This window comes from Arachis hypogaea, chromosome 16 (assembly GCF_003086295.3).
Source record: "Arachis hypogaea cultivar Tifrunner chromosome 16, arahy.Tifrunner.gnm2.J5K5, whole genome shotgun sequence".
In the NCBI taxonomy this organism is placed as follows: domain Eukaryota; kingdom Viridiplantae; phylum Streptophyta; class Magnoliopsida; order Fabales; family Fabaceae; genus Arachis; species Arachis hypogaea.
The window spans coordinates 12,292,302-12,315,436 of record NC_092051.1 but is presented as its reverse complement, the minus strand read 5'-3'; the positions used below and the strand labels follow the sequence as shown (position 1 = coordinate 12,315,436).

General features: G+C 35.5%; 2 protein-coding genes across 3 annotated transcripts; one reads left to right on the top strand and one right to left on the bottom strand.

Annotated features, from left to right (window-relative positions):
• Positions 1 to 15,688: 15,688 nt before the first annotated feature.
• Positions 15,689 to 18,561, top strand: LOC112756436 (protein DEHYDRATION-INDUCED 19 homolog 3). The gene is made up of 5 exons (XM_025805030.3): positions 15,689 to 16,107; positions 16,247 to 16,389; positions 17,328 to 17,405; positions 17,562 to 17,833; positions 18,243 to 18,561. Exons 1-5 carry the CDS (start codon positions 16,029 to 16,031, stop codon positions 18,349 to 18,351), a joined length of 681 nt encoding a protein of 226 aa, XP_025660815.1. The 5' UTR covers positions 15,689 to 16,028; the 3' UTR covers positions 18,352 to 18,561.
• A 269-nt stretch (positions 18,562 to 18,830) lies between these two features.
• On the bottom strand, positions 18,831 to 21,470 carry LOC112756435 (L10-interacting MYB domain-containing protein). Of its 2 annotated transcripts, none has more exons than XM_029293638.2 (4): positions 21,011 to 21,470; positions 20,822 to 20,915; positions 20,218 to 20,720; positions 18,831 to 19,663 (listed from the first exon to the last, which is right to left on the bottom strand). In XM_029293638.2, exons 1-4 carry the CDS (start codon positions 21,344 to 21,346, stop codon positions 19,091 to 19,093), a joined length of 1,506 nt encoding a protein of 501 aa, XP_029149471.1. In that variant the 5' UTR covers positions 21,347 to 21,470; the 3' UTR covers positions 18,831 to 19,090. The 2 variants fall into 2 exon arrangements, with proteins under 2 accessions (XP_029149471.1, XP_025660813.1); XM_025805028.3 differs by having other exon boundaries at positions 18,831 to 19,651.
• Positions 21,471 to 23,135: the final 1,665 nt, after the last annotated feature.

Here is a 23,135-nt window from a genome sequence, read left to right as displayed (position 1 = left end):
AATAAAAACCAATAAAAATAAGCAACAAAGTCCTAAAACTAACAAAAACTAACAACAAGCAAAAGGTAAATATATACAATAACCAATAATAAGGCACACGTTTGTAATTCCCCGGCAACGGCGCCAAAAATTTGACGTAGGAAAAATGTCGGCAAAGATTTTCACAAAAATATCGCGTTGCAAGTATAGTCTAAACCGACAATTAAACCTCAATCAATATTTAAATTGTTTGTCACTTAAGCAAACCCAATAAAATTAACCAAAGTATTTAAATCTCGGGTCGTCTCTCAAGGAATTGCAGGGAAGTGTAGTTATTATTGGTTATGGGAAAGTATATTTTTGGGTTTTAAAATAAGGAACAAGTAATGTAAATAACAAGGAAATAAAATAACAACTAAGAAATATCCTAGCAAGGATTGAGAATTGGAATTCCTATCCTCATTATCATCATCAATTGTGATGGTAATTGCCTTTTGCTTTCACTTAGTCAACCTCTAACAATGAAGGAAAGTCAAGTGAGCAAAATCAACTTAAGTTCACAAGTCCTAATCAAAGACTAGATTTAGTGAAGTCTAAGCCAACTAGCAAGTCTCAATCACCAATCAACAAAGGAATTTTGATAACTCAAGAGTCTCTAGTTGATCAATCCAAGCTAAGAATATAAAAATCTAATTTAAAATCCAACCAAGCATTTTATCAAACACTTGGAAGGCATAAAATAAAAACTTAGAAAACTAATAAGACATAGCAAAATCTAAAACTAGCCAAAGCAAAGAAATAACAATAATAAAGCAATTGAACAATAAGAAACGTGAAACATAAATTGCATTAATGAAAATTGAGAGTAACACATGCACTCATAAACTAGATTAGCAAAATAAAGGAATCAATAAGAGAAGTAGATAACTAAAGTGCTAGAACAAATAAGAGTAGAAGAAGACTCAATTAAAGCAAGGTACAATTCTAAAATTGAGAAGAAACAAGACTAAAAACCCTAAAACCTAGAGAGAGGCTATAGAAAACTACATCTAAAACCTAACTAACTGTGAATGAATGAATGTGTGAATGATTGATTTTTCCTTCTAGCTCCACTCTGTAGTGTCTAATCTTCACTTTCGGACTTGAAACTGGGCTAAAAGCAGCCCAGAAATCGCCCCCAGCGTCTTCTGTTTAATGCAGCACGTGACGCTCTGTCACGCGTACGCGTCGCTTGCCTGCTGCACTGGTCACGCGTACGTGTCGCCCATGCATGTGCGTCACTACCAGATTCTGAAAAACTTGATTTCTTGTGTTCCTTCCACTTTTGCATGCTCCTTTTCCATCCTCTGAGCCATTCCTGCCCTGGAAAACCTGAAATCACTTAGCACACATATCACGGCATCGAATGGTAATAAGAGAGGATTAAAATTTAGTAATTTAAGGCCAAAAAAGCATGTTTTCAATCATAGCACAAAATTAGAAAGGAAAAAGTAAAACATGCGAATTCTATGAATAGGTGTGAGAATAATGGATAAAATCCACCCAATTCAGCATAAAATGTACCACGAAATAGTGGTGCATCAAGCCCATAGCTAAAGGATGGTTGGATTTCATCCAACGTTCCATCATCCCACTAGCAACCGGTCAGAAGTGACCATTGACAGAACCATCATGATTCATTGCATCATGATTGGAAGTGAGGTGGAAGTACATGAGGTGATCCCTCAATAATTGTACAAGGTAGCTGAGAAGCCTCACACCAATGCAAGGTTGGCATTCCCACACTTCATCTGTTATCTATGTAATTCAGCTAGAATTGTCATAGAAGGAGATATCTCCATTGGAGAGGACAAGCCCATCACTAAGAAGAAGATGGAGCAAACTAGAGAGCATGCACAAGAGCCTGTGCAACAGCCTCAGCATGAGATCCCTGAGATGCCTCGAGGGATATATTTTCCTCCCCAAAGCTATTGTGATCAATGGAAAACTTTTCTTGGAGAACTGAGCACTAACATGGACCAATTGAGGGTTGAGCATCAAGAGCACTCCATCACCCTCAACGAAATAAGAGAAGATCAAAGAGCCATAAAGGAAGACCAAAGGCTATGAGGGAAGAACAACAAAGGCAAAGGAGTGATATAGAAGAGATCAAGCATCACATTGGATCCTCTAGGAGGAGCACTAGCCGCCACCATTAAAGGTGCACTCGTTCTCTTTTACTTCCTTTTCTTTTCTATTTTTTGTTATGTTTTGTTTGTTTTCCTGTTCTAGTTGCATGATCATTTGCATTGATATCTTAAAGTTGTAAAATGTTCCATATATCTCTCACCTTGCTTAAAAGAAAATTTTATTTGAAAGGAATTGAGAGATCCATGAATTTCAAGTTTAAAATAAGAATAGTTTAATTATGTTGATGTGGTGGCATTGCTTTTGTTTTCTGAATGTATGATTAAACAGTGCACATTTGAAGTTAGAATTTTAGAATGCTGGCTCTTGAAAGAATAAGAAAAAAGGAAAAGTATTATTGGTAATCTGAAAAATCAATAAAATTGATTCTTGAAGCAAGAAAAAGCAGCAAAAAAAAAAAAAGAAAAAGCTTGCATGCGAAAAAAAAAGTGGCGAAAAAAATAAATAGAAAAAAAAGAGAGAAAAAGCAAGCAAAAAAAGTCAATAGCTCTTTAAACCAAAAGACAAGAGCAAAAAGCCAATAACCCTTTAAACCAAAAGCCAAGGGTAAAAGGATCCAAGGCTTTGAGCATCAGTGGATAGGAGGGCCTAAAGGAATAAAATCCTGGCCTAAGCGGCTCAACCAAGTTGTCCCTAACCATGTGCTTGTGACGTGAAGGTGTCAAGTGAAAAGCTTGAGACTGAGCAGTTAAAGTCGTGGTCCAAAGCAAAAAGAGTGTGCTTAAGAACTCTAGACACCTCTATCTGAGGACTCTAGCAAAGCTGAGTCACAATTTGAAAAGGTTCACCCATTTAAAGTGTCTGTGGCATTATTGTATCCGGTGGTAATACTGGAAAACAAGGTGCTTAAAGACACGGCCAAGACTCTGAAAAGCTGTATTCAAGAATAAAAAAGAACTAAACTATGAGAGTCAATAATATCATCTGGATTCTAAGTTCCTAAAGATGCCAACCATTCTGAGTTTCAATGGATAGTGAGATGCCAAAACTATTCAGAAGCAAAAAGCTACTAATTCCCGCTCATCTGATTATAACTGAGCTTCATTGAAAACTTTAAAATTTATTATATCTTAATTTTCTTTCTATCCTACTGTGTTTTTAGTTGCTTGGGGACAAGCAATAGTTTAAGTTTGGTGTTGTGATGAGCGGATATTTTATACGCTTTTTCGCATCATTTTCATATAGTTTTTAATATGTTTTATTTAGTTTTTATTAAGTTTTTATAGGTTTTAGTGTTAAATTCACATTTTTGGATTATACTGTGATTTTTTGTATTTTTGTACAATTTCAAGTATTTTCTGGCTGAAATTGAGGAGCTGGAGCAAAAGTTTGATTCAGAGACAGAAAGCACTGCAGATGTTGTCTGGATCTGACCTTCTTGCATTTGGAAGAGTTTTTCTGGAGCTACAGAAGTTCAAATGGCACATTCTTAACGGCTATGGAAATCTGACTTTTAGAGCTTTCCAGAAATATATAATTATCCATACTTTGCTTCGGATTAGAAGGCCAAAAACTGGCATCCAACGCCAGTGACTTGCCCTCTTCCAGGCGTCCAGCGCCTACAGAGCAGAGTCCAGCTAGCCAGCGTTCAACGTCCTAGGAGTCTCATAGCACGAGGATCTCATCAAAGCTCAGCCCAAACACTTACCAAGTGGGCCCCAAAAGTGAATTTTAGCACTAGATAGACTGTTTTACCCTTACTAGTCATCTGTTTAGTATTTAAGACTTATTTTACATCTCTCTAAGGGGGAGACGCCTATCATTTACCATTATTTTCAAGTTTTACCTTATATTTCTTTTCAGTATGAGTTTCTAAACCTCCTGGGTTGAGGGGATGAGCCCTGCTGAGTCCTATGAATTAATAAAAGTATTACTATTTCTTCTCGGATCCGTGTTTGATTTATTTCTAAGATGTATATTCGTTCTTCAACATGGTGAATAGGATGATCAGTGACAATCAACTCTATTCATCATACTAAGATGAACGTGCCTGACAAACACCCACGTCTACTTGGGTTCGTGTGAATACGTGGCCAGAAAGCGCGAACCAACAGCTATGTTTAGACATCTCTCAGACGGCTAATCCACGACTTCATTGGAGACTTCTCGAGACACCAGTTCAGCCAATTTCTGGGGAGATTAAGGTCTCCGTGGTATAGGCTAGAATTCAAAGAAGCGGCATTCTCTGATCCGGAAGACTCGACCTTGTCTGTGGCGTTTTGAGTAGGATCGCCAAGAGAATGAACTGTTAGAGCTTCACCCTCCGTCAGATTGATGACCACGGGCAATGGCGTTTGATCTGGAGCAGAGAAAATCAATGACCATGGGCAATGGCTTTGATCACATACAGCCTGCCATAGAAGAGATCATTCACAAGCAGAGAAGACAGTGATAGCAAAGTTAATTCAGAAAGACAAAGCAACTCCAATCTTTAACTATATTCCTATTACTGATTCCAAAAATCCTAATACAACTCTGTAATCCTACAACCTTCTGATTTCGCCTGACTAAGACCTACAAGATAACCATAGCTTGCTTCAAACCAACAATCCTCGTGGGATCGACCCTGACTCACTTAGGTATTACTTGGACGACCCAGTGCACTTGCTGGTACAACTGTACAAAAGTGTGCGGATTCATGCACCAGTATTACAACCTCTAAAATTAAATATTTACATGGTAATAATTGAAAGAAATACAAAATTGAAGAGCCATGAAAGAAAGCTTAAGCAACAAGTCACAAAAAAAAGCGCATCACTCGTGTGAATGGAAACTAGAGAAGGAAGAAAACAAAGATATATATATATATATATATATATATATATATATATATATATATATATATATATATATATATATATAAACACACCACATAAGGAGCAGAATATCAATGGTACAAAATATCAAGTCCTGAGCTCGACCTGCGAAGCCAAAGCCGGCCGGAGAATATCATATACATACATACATTCATACATACATACATACATACATACATACATACATATATATATGCATCCCAAAACCAAACTCAAATAGCTATAACAATTTCCTATTTCTCTATGAAACCTCTAGAAGGAACAAAAGTAAATCGTATATGGAGGAGAAGTCTATATACATAGATATACATAACAAAATATCAAAATATAGCATCCCAACTTTGCTTGTGGAGAAAATCCAAACGTCTAGCAAGGTGCCTCTCGACCTGCATCTGAAAATGATAACACATGTATGGAATGAGAACCGGAGGTTCTCAGCAAGGTAAAGGTGCCCACGTACATAAGAGATAAGGTCCCGAAAAAGCTAGAAGCAATTCTAGAACTTCGATACTCAGATTTAAAACTCAGAATTATATATTGAACCAGAGACAAGTCCCTGGACATGTCTGGTAGATCTTGGACAGTCCCTCCGTACGCGCATCCCCAAAAGTCTATGCATAGCTTTATAATCATTCATCAAATTTAGCTCATTGGGGGAATTTTCTGGGAGTTAAAGTACCTCGTCAAATCTTGCGACGTAGGGTCAACAGAGTACCTGGAGCGAGTGGTGGCTGACCATTACATTTACCCAGGTAAACTCGGATCTCAGATAAGTAAAAGTGCATAAGCCAACCAATAATTCAATATCAATCATTCATTATCAATTCTGTCATCATTCATATCATCATTATCATTTCCTCACTTAACCAAAAATCATTACTTCAAAACCTTTCTTCACCGTCAAGTTAACTCGTTCTCTAAGCTTTCCCCTCTCCCTATGATTAGGAACTAATTTTGGAACTTTAAAAGGTAACTATAGATGTTTGGAAGTTCGAAAATTGGTTAAAATCACAAAAATTCACTTTTCCCCAAAACAGGGGTTCTGAGTACGCATGCTATGTTTCGCGTACGCAGGGGTGTCATTCGCCCAACTCGTGTTTAGGACTGTTGTCCGCGTACACGAGCCCCTCGAACAGAGGAAATGTCCCGCGTCACGTGTTACTTGCCCGTGTACGCGATCCTGTAAAATTCCCCTTTCGCGTACGCATGCACACGCTCATGTACATAGGATGACCGGACAGAGCCCAAGTCCACGTCACTTGTATGTTCGCGTACGCATCTCCTCCATACATGCTAAAAAGCTACTAAGTCCTGCAGAATTTGCTTTTGCACACCAAACTTCTGATACGCATAAATTTTTTGTTAGAAATTGGTTTTTATCCGTTCCTCGAACGGTGTAAACTTCACGGACCCAATTTTAATTTAAAATAAGTTTGATAGATATTGAGAGTTTGAAAGCTGAGTTATGGCCCGCAAAATCTGGTCAAAAATTAAGTTTCACAAAATTTTACCGAACCTCTATTTTTACCAAACTTTCATTTTAAAACTAATATATACTCCTTAAAACCACACCCATTGTGTATAAAACAGGATTACAACCATTCCATCTCTTCCCCTTTACATTATTTACGCAGTTATAATGATTTTTACTCCAAACAACCCCAAAATCATACAACGTAACTCATCATAATATATTATCATCATCAAACACCAAAATCATCAATCAACAAGATCATCATTCATTAACTGATTCTCAAGATAATTCCATATTTCCATCAAGGTTACTAAACATTAACATACTTACACATACCTTGGCTGAGTCCTCACTAATGGAGAAGCACCTCAAATATTTTTGTTCCACAACCGTCCATGGCTCCAACTCTAATCCAATAATAAATTCAGCTCCCAAGGTTCTAATTCAAGCTCCCAACATCATCAATTTGTCTCTAAAACACAAAATTCAATCTAATTTTATACAATACCACTATAATCAACATAGAGTTCATAATTCCAAATATGGCACAAGGGTTGGAAGGTTCATACCTTACCCCACAGCTATTTCTAACCAAAACACTCCAATCCCCACAAGCTAGCTTGATCCTAACACATCAAAACCTCAAAAATCTCAATTCCCAAATAGCCAAATTTCAAAATTAGGAAGGAGAGACTATGTGTGCATGTGAGATATCCTTACCAAATTTTTTAGTGGGCCTTGTAGAGCTCAATGTGGTGGTCGTGTGGCCACAAACAATGCGGCGACCGGAGCTCTCGATTGAAAGTTATATGAGATTGAAATTGAGTAAGGGTTTAGGTTAGGGTTCCTTGTGTTCCTCCCTTTTCCAGCGTGAAGTGTGATGAATGGGAATGAAAGGAGCTGAACTTGTCATTTATATGTTGAGCCATGGACCTAGTTTGGGTCCGGTCCGGCTGGTTCGGCCCGTTGGCCCGGTTTTAGGCCAAATTCTTTAAAATTAGTGTCAAAATTTGTATTTTTAATATTTCTAACTCGTTGGATTAATAAAATTTAATTTCCTTATTTCTTTGGTTAATAATTAATTTATTGGCTAATTATTTACTAATTATGTAGGGTTTACATCCTACCCACAAAAATAAGAACTTTGCCCTCAAAATTCAGATTTAGTTACCTGAAAAGAGGTGTGGGTAGTCCTTTCTTATTTTAGATTTGAGTTCCCAAGTGTGTTATTCAATTATGGCTTAACTCCAAGAAACTTTAACCAATAAAACCTTTTTCCCCCGTAATATCTTCACACTGGTATCGTCGATTCTGTGCGGTGTTACTTGGAGTGTCAAATCCTCTTTTAATTGCACTGATTTAAGTTCCAGAACATGGCTGGCATTAGGAGTATACTTCCAAAGCTGTGAGATGTGAAACATGTCATGCAAGTTCGAAAGATGCGGTGGTAAGGCTATTCGGTAGGCTATTGTTCCAATTCTCTTCAGAATCTGAAACGGACCGATATAACCAGGGTTCAGCTTCTTTCTCTTAATCGCTCTACCCACTCTTGTGGTTGGGATAGCCCTTAAGAATACATGATCTCCTTCATCGAACTTTAAAGGTTTTCACCTCTGATCGGTGTAGCTTTTGTGGTGGCTTTGAGCAGTAAGCATTCTATTTCGGATTTTCTTAATTTGTTTGGTAGTTTCGGCTACTAACTCAGGCCCCAACAAACTCGATTTTCCAGCTTTATACCAACACAGTAGAGATTGGCACTTCCTACCACACAGAGCCTCATACAGAGCCATTCCGAGGCTCGGATGATAGATATTCCACTAGCGGCATATATCGATTCCAGCTCGCCGGTTAGTCCAGAATGCAAGCTCTCAACATATTTTCTAGGGTTTGAATGGTCCTCTCCGTTTGGCCATCTGTTTGAGGATTGTATGCCATACTTAAGCTCAACTGAGTTGCAAACGCATGCTAGAAAGCTCCCCAAAATCTTGAAGTGAAACGGGAATCTTTGTTAGAGATTATGGTGGTAGGCACACCATGCAACCTTAAAATTTTCTTGATGTACAAGCGTGCTAGCCCTTCCAAGGTATAATTCATCTGAACGGGCAAAAAGTGAGCTGACTTTGTCAGCCAATCCACAATCACCCAAACATCATCAAATCCAGTCCGAGTCCTTGGCAAACCTGACACAAAATCCATTGCGATACTTTCCCACTTTCATTGAGGAATCTCTAAAGGTTGAAGGGCTCTGGATGGTTTTTGATGCTGAATCTTGACTTTTTGACAGGTTAAACACTTAGAAACATACGATGCCACATCTTTTTTTCCTTCCTAGCTACCAAAACATTGCCTTCAAGTCATGGTACATCTTGGTACTTCCTGGATGGATCGAAAACTTACTCCGGTGAGCTTCCGTTAACACGTCTTGTCTTAAACTTCCCACGTTCGGTATACAAATCCTCCCCTTATACCTCCACACTCCTTTTCTATCTTGTGCGACTTCTTCAGGTTTCTTTTGTTCAACTGTTTGTAACATTTTTCCCATTTCCTGATCATTCAGCTGAGCTTTATGAATCTCAGCCTTAAAGTCACTCGAGACGTGCAACTGACTCAAACATACTTCACCTACTACTTCCCTTACGCCAAAATTCAAGTCTTTAAAATGTTTCAGCAACTTTTCGTCTTCAAGCATCATCCATGCGACATATAATGATTTTTGGCTTAAAGCATCTGCCACGATATTTGCCTTTCCTGAATGGTAATTTAATTCAAAGTCATAATCTTTCAGCAGCTCCATCCGCCACCTCTGGTGCATATTCAATTCTTGTTGATCGAAAAGATATCTCAAACTCTTACGATCGGAGAAAAACTTGAAACTTGACTCCATACAAATAATGCCTCCAGACTTTCAGAGCAAACATAACCGCAACGAGTTCTAAATCCAGACTTAGATAGTTCATTTCATGTGGCCTCAATTGTCGAGAAGCATATGCTTCGACATTACGGTGTTGCATTAGCACATACCCCAGACCTTTCAATGACGTGTCACAATATACCTTAAAGGCTCATCAGGTTCAGGTAACACAGGTACAGGCGCAGTAGTCTGTTTCTGCTTCAGAGTTTGAAAACTCTCTTCGCATTCCGATGTCCAAACAAATGGTGCATCTTTTCTGGTTAGTGAAAGAGGAGTTTTGTCGGCTTAGAATTTCTTCTCAATAAAAGAAATCACTTCGTTGCAAGTATAGTTCCAAACCGACAAATAACCCTTAATCAAAGTTTAATTTTGCTTGTCACAAGTTCAACCGAATAAAATTAATCGAGAGTATTGCTCCCGGGTCGTTCTCCCTAGGAATTACAATCGATTGCTCAATTATTGGTTATGAGTTTCACGGGGTTAGGTTGATGATGAGACAAGAAATTAAAAAGGCAAGAATTTAAATGACAATAAAGTAAAGAAAACAATTAAAGATAACAAATACTAAAAAGAGTCATTCATGGCAAGGATTGAGAATCAAGATTTTCTATCCTAGTCATTAATCATAACACAATAATTATCAAGAACTAAAGCCTATTACGTTATCTTCAACATCGGAAGAAAGTCAAATATGCCTAGTTAATCCTAATCCATAAGTAATGTTAATGGAAACAAGATTAACTAGCAATTCTAGATCACCAATCTAAATTGGATATTAATGACTCAAGATCACCTAATTTTTCTTTCCAAGCCAAGAATGCTAAAAAACTACTGTAAACCTAAGCCAAGCATTTTATCAAACACTTGGTGTGCATAAAAATAAAAGCATAATGAATTGCAATAAGAATAAAATCTACTACTACCAAATGCAAGAAAATAACAATAACAACTCAATTAAACATCAATGACATGAAAACATAAAATTGCATTAAAGAAAATTCAAATCCAACAATAGCGCATGAACATGAAAATGACATAAAAGGGAAACTAATAATGTAAACTAAGAGAACAAAGATGTAGGAATAAGAAATTGCAAGGAAACAAAATCAAAGCAACAATTAAATTCTAAACCTAAGAGAAATCTATCCTAAATCTACCCTAATTTCTAGAGAGAAGAGGAAGCTACTCTCTCTAGAACTAACCTAAAGCATATTTCCTACACTATACTAATTGCTCCCCCCTTCTTCCTTCTTGATTCTGGCCTCAAATACTTCAGAAATGAGTTGGATCTAGTCCTCAATGAGCTCAGAAATCGCTCCCAGCATGTTTCTTTAATGAGGTCACGTGACAGATGTCACACGTACATGTGGGTCACGCGTACACGTCGCTTGACGATACTCTAGTCATGCGTACGCGTGGGTCACGTGTACGCCTTGCATGACATATTTCCAAAACTTCATTTCTTCATGAATTCTTCACTTTTACTTATTTTTTCTTCATTCCTTCAATCCAATCTTTGCCTTCTAAATCTGAAATCACTTAACGAACACATCTAGGCATCGAATAAAATTAAAGAGGATTAAAATTAGCAAATTAAGAGCATAAAAAGCATGTTTTTATGCATAAGCACAATTTAGGAGAAATTCATAAAACCATGCTATTTCATTGAATAAATGTAGGAAAAGTTGATAAAATTCACCAAATTCAACACAAGATAAATCACAAAATTGTGGTTTATCAATCTCCCCACACTTAAACCAAGCATGTCCTCATGCTAAAGCATGAAAGATACAAGAAAGGGGTATCAACATTTATTCAATGTAAACTATCTATAAGTAGCCTATCTACATGAATACAACTACTTAGTCAAAATAATTTAATTTCCAAGAATTCATGACAGACGGAAAATTGCCGATTAAGAATTTATAATGAAAACAGCGTTGCAAGTATAGTTTTTAACCGACAAAAATTCCGCTTATCAATTTAAAAAGAGTTGTCACAATTTAAGAATAAAATACTGGGAGTAGAATTCCCAGGTCGTCTCCCAACGAGTTGACAAAAGAGTGCAATTTATTGGTCAGGAATTTTCTGAGAAATTTTAGAGTTGGAGAACGGAAAAATAAAATAATTATTAATTAAAGCAATAAAAATCAATAAGAGGTTTTATATATTTGAAATAGAAAGCCTTGACTGGGAGAGGATTAATCGAAATTTCTATCCTTGTTGAAATTTCTCAAGTATAATAGTAAGAGGTTGTTATTCTACTTAGTTATCCTTTACTTAATAAAGAAAAGTCAAGTAACTAACCAACTCTGATTCACAAGTCCTAATCCTCTCATAGGGAAGGATTAGAGTAAGTGACTAGAGAGTCAGCCAACAACTTCCAATTACAGATTAACACTTGAGCATTCCAACTCAAGGGTCTCCTATTAATCAACTCCCATGTCAAGTTGGGAGTCTACTCCATTGACATGAGTGCCATTTTCATAAACATATAAAGGGAGTGAAAAGAAGACATGGTAATTCAAATAAAGTAATAACAAAAAACTAATTAAAGGTAAAAATAACTCTTTGCATTAATAATTTCCAAAATCGAAGATATCCATATGTAACTCTAAACCAACTGAATGGAAAGTAAAAGAGTAAGGGAATAGGAAAGCAAACTGTAATGATAAAGACTTCAAACGGAGGTAGTAACTCTTCTCAATATCCAATTCAAAAGCATAAAACTAGAAATCTATGAATGTAAAGAACCCCTAGAGGAAGTAGTGTTTTTCTCTCTAAGATTCAAAACTAAAAACTAAAATTGTGTAAAAGTGAATATGTGTTGAGTCTCTGCCTGTCCCTTGGCTCTAGTCTGTGTTTCTGGGTCGAAAACTGGGTCCAAAACCAGCCCAAAATTGCCCCCAACGTCTTCTGTGATTTCTGCACGTGGCGCACATCACGCGTACGCGTAAGTCACGCGTACGCGTCGATGGTCTTCTGCGCATGTCACGCGTGCGCATCAGTCACGCGCACGTGTCACTGTGCAATTTCGCTTGTCACGTGTACGCGTTAATTACGCGTACGCGTCGCTGTGAAAAGCTTCAAGTCACGCGCACGCGTGAGCCATGCGTGCGCGTTGATCCTCGCTGGTCATCTCCTTTGTTTCTTGTGTTCCTCCCATTTTTGCAAGCTTCCTCTCCATCCTCTAAGCCATTCCGGTCCTATATAGCCTGAAAAGACTTAACACACAGATCACGGCATCGAATGGTACAAAAAGGATATAAAAAAATACACAATTTAAAGGCTTAGGAAGCAAGTTTTCAATCATATAACAAAATTGGGAAGGATTTGTAAAAGCATGCAATTCGTATGAATAAGTGTGCAAAGAATTAATAAAACCACTCAATTTAGCACAAGATAAACCATAAAATAGTGGTTTATCAATCTCCCCACACTTAAACATTAGCATGCCCTCATGCTAAGCTCAAGGAGACCAAAAGAATGAATGGGGGAAAGTAAGACTCGTGCAATGCAGTCTATGTAAATGAATGCAACTATATACTAAGATGTTTTTACCTACTTGGTTAGAAGTAAACAAGTTCTCCAAGACAAACAAAAATCAGATTCCACTAATTCAAATTACACAATAAAAGACAAGTAAACTTGTAAGAGGATAGCTCATGAAAGCAGAGAACATAGAATCAAGCATTGAACCCTCACTGGAAGTGTATATGCACTCTAATCGCTCAAGTGTCTAGGGTTAATCCACTCTACTCTTCTCTAGTCATGCTTTCTAAAACTTTATTCTTCATCTAACCAATCAACAAATATTTAGTGTACAAATGCAAACATCATGAGGTCTTTTCAAGGTTGTAATGGGGCTAAGGTAAGGGTGAGGATATATGTATGACCAAGTGAGCTATAATATGTATCTTTGACTAACCTAAGTTCTCACCTAACACACACACTCTATATAATTCTAAAATCATGCCTAGCTACCCAAAAATCCCACTTTTGCATCACATACTCGTGTATCAATTTTTAATTTCATCACATATGCATTGATCTTTTATTGAACTTAGTATTGGGGTGATTTTATCCCCTGTTCATTTATTTCTTTTTTTCTTTTTTTTATTTTTTTTATTTATATATATATAAATGAAAGCATAATATATCAATGCATATGGTTTTTTCAATTTTCACATGAGTAAGCACCCCAAATTCCCAATATTTTTGTCAATAAAATACAACACATTCTCATCAACCCAAGTTTCCATAATTTCCCACACTTAGTTGACACACACTATCTTAAACTAACCAAAGATTCAAATCAGGTAATTAATTGTTTTTCCGCTTAAGGCTAGTGATGTGGTAATATAAAGAACAAATGGGGATTAAAAGGCTCAAAGTGACAAACAAAGGTAATTGGAACGGTAGGCTATTTAGGGTAAGTGAGTTAGTAACAAATGATGGCCTCAATCATATGTATGCATGCGAATACACTAAACAATGGACATATAGAATGGAACAAACTATAGATTGCAATCATAGAGAAGAAAACACACAAGAATAAAAAAATCATGGTTAAATAATGTAACCATATAATTAAGCTCAAAATCTCACAGGTTGTGTGTTCTTAGCTATAAATCATATTCCAAATTACAATCCTCAAACAAGTTTAACACAAATTTTAATTTGAATTAGTGAAATACTATAAAATAAGGTCTTGAAAAGAAACTCATTACTTCAACCAAGCAAAACATACATGCAAACAGCTATTATCATGCAATCTATCCTATTTAACAAAAGAAAAATCAAATGTTGGTGTTAAAAGAGAGAAAAGGCACTGATTGATAAGCCTACTTTGTACAGGTCTATCGTCAGGAGCTTACAATATGCAACATTGACTCATCCTAAGATAGTATACTCTGTCAATCGAGTCAGCCAATTCATGCAAAGGCCTCTTTTTACACACTGGACAGCCGTGAAGCAGATCCTTCGATATTTTTCGGGTTGTACCTCACATGGTTTACTCTTCACATCAAGCACTGATTTTCAAATTTTGGCTTTCTCTTACAGTGACTGGGCCAACAATGTGGATGATCGCCGATCAACGAGCGAATAATGCGTCTATGTAGGATTGAATCTTGTCTCATGGGTGAGTAGAAAACAACACACGGTCATCAGGTCGTCGACAAAGGGCGAATTCAGGTCACTCGTAGATACAAATGCAGAGATCATATGGCTTTAAAAATTGTTGGGAGAACTCAAGGTTGAATCCTCCATGCCTCCGACCATCTTCTGCAATAACCTTGGCGCAGTTATGCTAACAACAAACCCTGTGCTTCATACTATAGATCAAAGTATTTTGAGGTTGGTTTGCATTTGATACGGGACATGGTTACTGGCAAGCACCTATATGTTGTTCATGTTTCTCTTCTTTCTAGATAGTGGATGTATTTACGAAACCGCTCTCACATACCACTTTTGCATTATTTCCTCTATGTAACACTAAGTTTGAGGGGAGATATAGATAGTATAGTTAACATAACAAATATAGGAAGCCATTAGAACCTGATATAAAAAGTTTGTTACGAGTCAATTAGAGTTAGTTTAGTTTGCTGAGGTTTGTTACGTGCGTATTATATAGAGTCATGTATCTGATATATTATATAAGCATTGACATGTCAACTTGTAACATTTGATCAAGAATATAATTCATTACTTTCACCTTCAAAGATTCCTACACTTTCTCTGTTTCCTCTGTTACGTTCACAGACAGGAACCACACTATTGAGTTGCCTTAATTATCTGTCCTGTTTATTTCTAGCTCAGAATAAATACCAAATATGGCATCCTAAGTAATCAATAAGTTCAAAATTAAAACATGCAGTGTCTGGTTGTGGTAATACCTAAATAATGTTTGCTTTTAGCCAGTGTTCTTCTTATGTGAAATTAAAAAATGATCGTTAATCAAATATCAAATATTAAACTCAACTCTCTGATTCTTTCCTATGTAAATTATTTATGACTAGAATTTAGAATTTAGAATTTAAGTTTTAAAATTCTATATTTAGTTCTTTTATCAAATAGCTTTATGGATAGTGTATGAGTTATTGAGTTTGCCGACAAAACTTTTCTATTTGGTCTGGGATTTTTGGTATAGGGCTGAACTCTAGACTCAAACGTGATGAATACTATATAGAATATTACAAATGGATTTGAGTTGGGCTTAATCTGTATATTTGGGCTTATGATGATTGAAAGTCTCTATTATGGGAACTGGGCCTAGTTGAATGGACCTTATAAAAAATTGGAAATTACTTAGAGGTGGTTGAGGATGGACATTGGACGGTGGTTGATGACTTGATGCGGTCTTGGTCTTGAAGGGGCATTTCGGTAAATTCATAAAATAACTAGAATTCGTGCTGGCTAAGGATCCACACCACAAGAAGGAAGCGCGCAGTGCAAATTGCAACCCCAAACCGAACCAAGCGAAACTCCTTCGTACTTTCCTCCCCCTTCTCATTTCTTACACACCCACACACTCTCTCTCTCTCTATATATATAACTCACTCACTTACACACACAAATACATAGTCGTCTACTTCATTTGCTTCTTCCTCTTCTTCTTCTTGTGGTGGTTGTTCCAGTTCCTACTTCAATCGCAAAACCAATGGACCGCGACACTTTGGGTTTTCCCTTCGGTACTGCTTCTAGAAGCTACCCATCCAGACACAAATCCCGTTATGCTGGTATTTTCTTCTTCTTTATAACACAGTTTCGTGGGGTCGAAGCAAAAAAGGTCCTTTTTTCCTTTTTGGGGTGTGTTGTGTTAGCTCAATATTTAACCTTTTTATTTATTTATTTATTTTGGTGGGGATGTTGAAGCAGAGGTGTTCGAGGATTTTGAAGAGATGAAAGGGGAAGATGAGTTGAGGACGGTATATCCATGCCCGTTTTGTGTAGATGACTTTGATCTTCTCGAGCTTTGTTGCCATATTGACTTGGAACATTCTCTTGAACCCAAATCTGGGGTATTTTATTCGTCTCCCACCTTTTAACATTTTCTTTCCTTTTCATTTAAAAAAAAAAAAAAGATTTACCTTTTTTTTTTTATGTTTTCTGCTTTAGTTCTATTTGATTATTATTAATTAACAACAATAGGATTATATACATGGTAGGATATGAATCTATATTCTTGAAAATAATTAGATTATTCGCCTGCGAATTATTAAGTCAATATCCTCATGGTAAACATAAGAAACCGCGTCTTAGGGCTTTTTTCACAAACCAGCTTTTACTTTTTTGACAATAACTTTATATAAATTGTTTTCAGAGTGATCACAACTGCTAAAAGTTAAAAGGCCAACTTGGTCCTTCATGTTGTTGCTTCTTTATTACTACCTAGCTGTAATCCATCCAACTTTGTATTTTTCTCAATGATAAACATATTTCAGTTTAACCACTAGGTCTTACAATTTGTTGCAAATATGTTTGTTTGAAAAGACTCCATTGTGCCATTTTGCTGCTTGGAAATGAATGTTCTTTTTTTATAGTTTATATTTGAAAACTATAAAAACTGTTACACTCTTTAACTTGTACTTCATGTGGATACAAGAGATGATAACTGAAAACAATTTTAACAGACAAATAGCACATGTTTGTCACATACTCCCTCTGTTCGTATTTATCGATCACTGTCACTTTATAGCATCGTTGTAACGGATTTTTAATTAATAATGTTATTAGACACACATCTTAGATCAATTTTTCTGGTTGACAGTAACAGTTACAAATTAAAAGGGAACAAAGAGAGTAAGAAGCAATTGTATTCAAAATGTGGAAATAATGACCTAAGCTTAATCTCTCTCATACAATGTATTTCTGTGTTAATTTATCATTTGCTACTATCCATCATTGTACTTGTTGGGTTACACTCAATTGTGTTCTCTATCTTTATATCTACTTGCAGATTTGTCCTGTTTGTGCGGTGTGGGTGGGGACAAACATGGTGGATCACATAACAGCACAACATGGAAGCATAATTAAGATATCCTTTCTCATCCATTTGATAAAAAAAACATTATATTTACCAAATTCGTTTCAATTATGGTCTCCTTTTACCAAATTCTTTTACAGTGCTTCTTTCTGATGTTCTTTGTCCTTCATTTTGTTCAACTGTTTTGCTTCCTTGACTCGAGACTACGCTCAGCTTAAATCAAGGCGCTATAAAGACTCATACCCAAGTCTCTCATTTCTGAGGTGCTCTAAGGATATAGATGATGGACAGTGGCAATCTTTCTCGGATGGGTTATCCCCTACAATATCTACCTCTAGCTCCAAGGCAGCATGTGATCCATTTCTGTCATTTTTATACGGTGGAGCTGCTGCCTCCGCCGAAACCGAAAATGTGGGGCCTGACTCTTCAAGTGAAGTAAGCACCGAAGAAACACACTCAAGCGATACAGTGATAGAAAGGTACCATATTCCTAGCATATTCCTATCCTAACTTTTCAACTTCTTGTCTTACTATATTCCTCATCCATTATCTAGTTGTCCTTGCATTGATGTAAAGGGGGAAAAAAGAGAAAGTGGAGTGGGGTGTTTTTGAGAAAATAAGTCATGTTGTTAAGGTGGTTGATAGTAGCTACAATTCAAGACTTTCTTAGACTACCTGCACTTTAACAAGCACTTTACCTTGAAATTGCTAAATGTGTTCCTCTAATCCAGGATGGCTGAACCCTAATATAGGATATGATTATTTGTAGTTTTTTTTTTAAATAGAATAAATAAATTAATGCACTTGAGTACTTGACTATAGCTTTCAAGATGGTGATGACAATACTAATGCCGAGGCAAAATTTTTTTCCTCCTTTCATTATTGCAGAGATGTTGTTCAGCCATCTTTATCTGACAAAGACCAAACAGAGAAAGCACGGCGTAGTGGATTTGTACAAGAACTTTTGATGTCTACTATCCTTGATCCAGACTTCTGATTGAGACTAGTGGCAACATGTTATATTTAGTTTGATGAAAAGAAAAATAAAATGAAAAAAGTATTAGTTTCAATCTTGAACATGATTTTAATTATGGAATCAATGTTTCTGTTTGTTAGTCTTGTTACATATACATCGTATAGCTGAGGTAGAGATGTAGGAATTAAATGTAACGTATTTTCAAGGCAATGTAATTAGTAGTTTATAACATTTGCACAGCTCCTTCTAGTTACTTGCTTAGTAGCTTCCGAGTTCTTACCCTTGCTATGGGCTGGAACCTATTATTATTTTCAGAATCGCATGTATAAAAATGTATAATGAACTAATCATCTAAAACATGGTTTTAATTTCTGCCAATCAGGTACTTGGGCAATTTCAGTTTATTTTTGCCTTCACTATCTTAAAGAATTCACTTTTAATAGCATGTGATTAGATGTTAGAGGTTTTTTTTTAATCCTAATATCTATCTAATCAAGTACTTGTAAAAAGATGGTTCATTTCCAAATTCGCTATCTCAACAAAGTCACCTTAATATAAGGGAATTTTAGTGCTATTGAACTAATCAGCCAAGCCACCATTGAACAATTGATCATTTACATTTACTTAGACAATCATTGATGCATATTGACTTCCCTTTCCTAATCATAAAATCTACTACTAGATTTTGAGTCAAAGAAAACCTAATCAAGCTAACCCTGTTAGAAGTATACAATCCAATAAGATATAGAAAATGCACAGGCTAGGCCTGTGTGCGAAGTTTCCTAATCAACCATTTCTTTCTTAACTTGATATCCAAAGCAAGAAATATTTTGGCTTTTCTTTCATCTTCTAGGAAATCACAAGCATCCAGAACCAGATCTTCATCCATATCAGGCAATGCTTGCACTGCATGTATGACAGTCTCTATTGATACAGGGTTCTCATCATTCTTCTCTGTAGACAAAGAAGACACTGCAGTTGCCATCTCACGGAGAGCAACAGCCATGCCATGTTCTTCATTTCTTGAGTGTTTAGGATTAGGAGCACCGGAAAACTTCTCTAACTGTCGCTTTTGTTTCTGATCCGAATGAGCTACCTCCTTTACAACACCAAGTTGTTCTTCACTGGGATTGGAAGTAATTGAAGAATGACTAGCTGTGGATGCGTAGTCACTATCAATCTTAACTTCAACTATGTTTTGATGCTCAATATCTTGAAGGAGAGTAGATTTTTTCTCCTCAAATTTAGGATTACATATGATACACAAATCTTTATAATATGGCAAAGGCCGGGTCATAAACTGCCTTGCATCTGGATGTACCTGCATGTAATGCTTTCGAACTTGTTAAACCATAAACAAGAAGACTAAGAAATCATCTGCATTGACACTCAACAATAAAGGAAAATCAAGTGACTAAGAAGATAATGTTGTCTTTGACTATCCCAGTATCCCCTAATAATCCCTTGCACAATAACCTTGCTCCTTTCAACTATAAGCAGCACCAAAGGATGAAAAAGAAACCTAACTAGGAATAATAAAAAAAAAAAAAAAAAAAACTCCAATGATCCCAATTTCCATCTTTCTGTTCTTCTCCATTTTGCACCTATATTAGTATATTACCAACCAAACCCTTAAGATTTGCAGAATTTACCAAGTTGTTTCCCTGTTTTAGCTCAAAGGGGAAGGCTGGCATCCTGGTACTAAATTAATTAAAGAAGAGCATGACAAAGAGGTACGATTTATGTTCTTGACAACTAGTTTCAGTAAGCCTTCATTCTTCGTTTCACAAATGGATATACTCATTGGCTGGATAAGCAATTGACCTTTCATGTATACAAGTCCAAAGAGGTACGATTTCCTAGCAGATTTTGTATGCAAGTACATACCTTAATACAATTTTGCCAAGCAGAATCATCGGCAGTAACCATCTGGCGCGATTCATCCCAGACAAACGCGTCCAAATCAAGAAGATTTTTAATTAAATTATACTGCCTTCTCAGAGTTTTGTATCGATTTTTAAGATGTTCCAAACTATAGTCAAAACCAAATTTTTCGTTGAAAGACAAAATCATCTCCATCCATGCTTGTCTGCTAAAGACTCCATCAGGCCGATTTCCTTTGTCCACGTGGGCAAGCATTTGATTGATGAAGTAACGATCCATTGGTGGCTGCCAATAAGTCCGGGTACGGGTAGAAAATGGGATCGCTGTTTCGTTCACCACCCTCTGCTCCGAATCATCATTTTCAGTTTCCAAGGTAGATATTCCAAAATCTTCATCAACCATTATATCATGAAGAACCTCATGAACATCCTCTCCTATATTCTTATCTAAGTGTATGAATGTCTCATTTTCGCCTGAATAAGATGACCCACCCGGTGCATTGTCACCTATGAATTCATACACATTACTATTAGATATTGAAAGTTTGAAACATAGACCTTCAAAGCATCAAGCATAGTGTAAATTAATTTTCAATGAAAAGAGCTACCTTTTTCTTCTATCACTGCATTTCCATAGATAATACACAAATCCTTGAAATAAGGAATACTTTTTATTCTGTGTGACCGTGCAGCCGGATTTAACTGCCCAAATCATGCTGAAGATAAATGATTGGAAACATTTTGTTAAAATTGAAAAGATTATATTTGATTTAGGGTAAATGACAAGATTTTCATACCTTGAGATACTCATCCCAAACAGGATTATCAGCAGTGACCATACTCCGCTTCTGATCCCAGCTAAAACCCGGATTGGCTAGAAGGTTGTTGATAACTCTGTAGAGATTCCTGAGTGTTTTGTAGCGATTCTTGAGAATATCCTTTTCATATTGAAAGTTGAACTTTGCATTGAACAATGATGACATATGAATCCATGCTCGTTTGCTCGTTAAATGATCATCGAATTTAGTGCCCTGGCGAACCTGCTCTAACAAAAGATCAACGAAGTAGCGATCCATCTCAGGGGTCCAAATTGTTCTGAGGCGCTCGCTGCTATTTCGTGCTCCCAAACCCATTTTATCTTCAATGCAAGAGAATGAATTCGAAAAAATTAGTACCTTTGGAAGGGAATAAGGTTGAAGATGCTCCGTGGGAAGAATACGATACTTCCAATTCCCAATCCTATTTAGGGTTATTACTTATTACTTGATTTACTTCTCACGTGCTTTTTTTATTCTTATATTTTAAAAATTTTCTTTCGTTAAATTCTTGCAAATGATCATAATTAAATAGAGGAGTTTGCTTTAAAAGAATGGTCCTGAGTCCTGACGGTATAAATTAAGATAATAAAAGAGAAAATTTTGATTAATGTATACAAAATTTAAAAAGTAATATTTAATATGAACTTTTTATTTGTAGTATTTCTAATAATACCATTTTGTGTGTGTCTAAGTTAATAAATTGGGTTAATAGTCAAATTAGTTTGTGAAATATAAGATATTTTTTAAATTTGTTTTTCAAAGATTTTTTTAATCAAATTGGTCTCTTAAAGATTACGAATTAATCATATTTGTCCTTCAGTTACTCCACTCACAATTTTTGTCAATGATTGATGATGTGAAATATTAACTGATAGCATACATGACACATCATTAGACGTTGACTAAATATGTTTACGAAAATCTATCAATTTAGTCACTAGGTTATATTAGGAATAAAATTTTTGTAATTAAGAAAAATGACTAAATTAAAAATTTTTTATAAATATATTTAGTCAATATCTAATTAGACATATCAGGTATTATATATATTATCAATTAACGTTTTACAACATCAATTTTTAAAGAAAATTGTTAATGAAGTGATTAGAAGACAAATATAACTAATTTATAATTTTTAAATGATTAATTTAATTAAAAACATCTTTTAAAAATAAATTTAAAAAATATTTTATTTTTTAGAGACTAATTTAACTATTAATCTTTAATAAATTCATTGTATCTAAAATTTGTTAGACTCCTAAAAGAAAATATGAAATAAACTTGAAAGACAGAAAGAGGGGATAGTAACTGTTGATGCTTAAGTAGAGTCTTTTTGAAACTTGGATACTATCATTTGGTTTTATTTGGTTCATAATTTTCTTTAAGATTATAGCTTTTTTTATGATACCCGTCACCGTCATCCAATCAATTCTTTTTATTAGTCACCAAAAAAAAAAATCAATTCTTCTTATTGTTAAATTCCAATTAGTGAGCTCTTTTTTTTTTTCTATAAAGTATTTATCTATCATGAGAATGTTTTTAGTGGAAAAATAATAATATAATCTTTTAAGGCCTAAATAAAAATATTTTTAATGTGTGATTCATATTGATTTTGTATATAAATTATTTATAATATTACATGTGATCCAATATTTACTCTAATTATAAATTAGTATATTGCATTCTGATTGAATTGACGACATGATGATTGGTTAAATTTTTTTTTTTATAAAAAAGTATTGATATTTGATTTAGTGGACTAAGTGGCTGTTGGACCTTAAAGAACTTTAATAATCCAGAAGTAATTTATTTATTTTAGACTTATTGCATATAAATTTATATTGTCTTTTTTAAAATATTATTAATAATCATGAAAGACAGGTGATAAATTTTTTTTGTGTGAAAGATTATGAGTTTCATTTGTATAAAGTGTAGTACTTTTCTATTCGTGTGAGCGTATTTTTATTTGGCGGAGAAGTAGTATTATTTGAAGAAGCTAGCTATACACATTAATAAAATAACGAAATTGTGTCGAGTTAATTTTTTATAATTGCAGTTATTCTGAACGAGTTCAATTATTAATTTTGATTTACACCATATCTAG

Coding starts and splice junctions, on each gene's coding strand:
- LOC112756436 (XM_025805030.3), top strand. CDS start 16,029: ATGGACCGCGACACTTTGGGTTTTCCCTTCGGTACTGCTTCTAGAAGC. Junction 17,406..17,561: donor AACATGGAAGCATAATTAAG/ATATCCTTTCTC, acceptor ACTCGAGACTAC/GCTCAGCTTAAATCAAGGCG. Junction 17,834..18,242: donor AGCGATACAGTGATAGAAAG/GTACCATATTCC, acceptor TCATTATTGCAG/AGATGTTGTTCAGCCATCTT.
- LOC112756435 (XM_029293638.2), bottom strand. CDS start 21,346: ATGGGTTTGGGAGCACGAAATAGCAGCGAGCGCCTCAGAACAATTTGG. Junction 20,916..21,010: donor TTTGGGATGAGTATCTCAAG/GTATGAAAATCT, acceptor TGATTTGGGCAG/TTAAATCCGGCTGCACGGTC. Junction 20,721..20,821: donor TGCAGTGATAGAAGAAAAAG/GTAGCTCTTTTC, acceptor ATGAATTCATAG/GTGACAATGCACCGGGTGGG.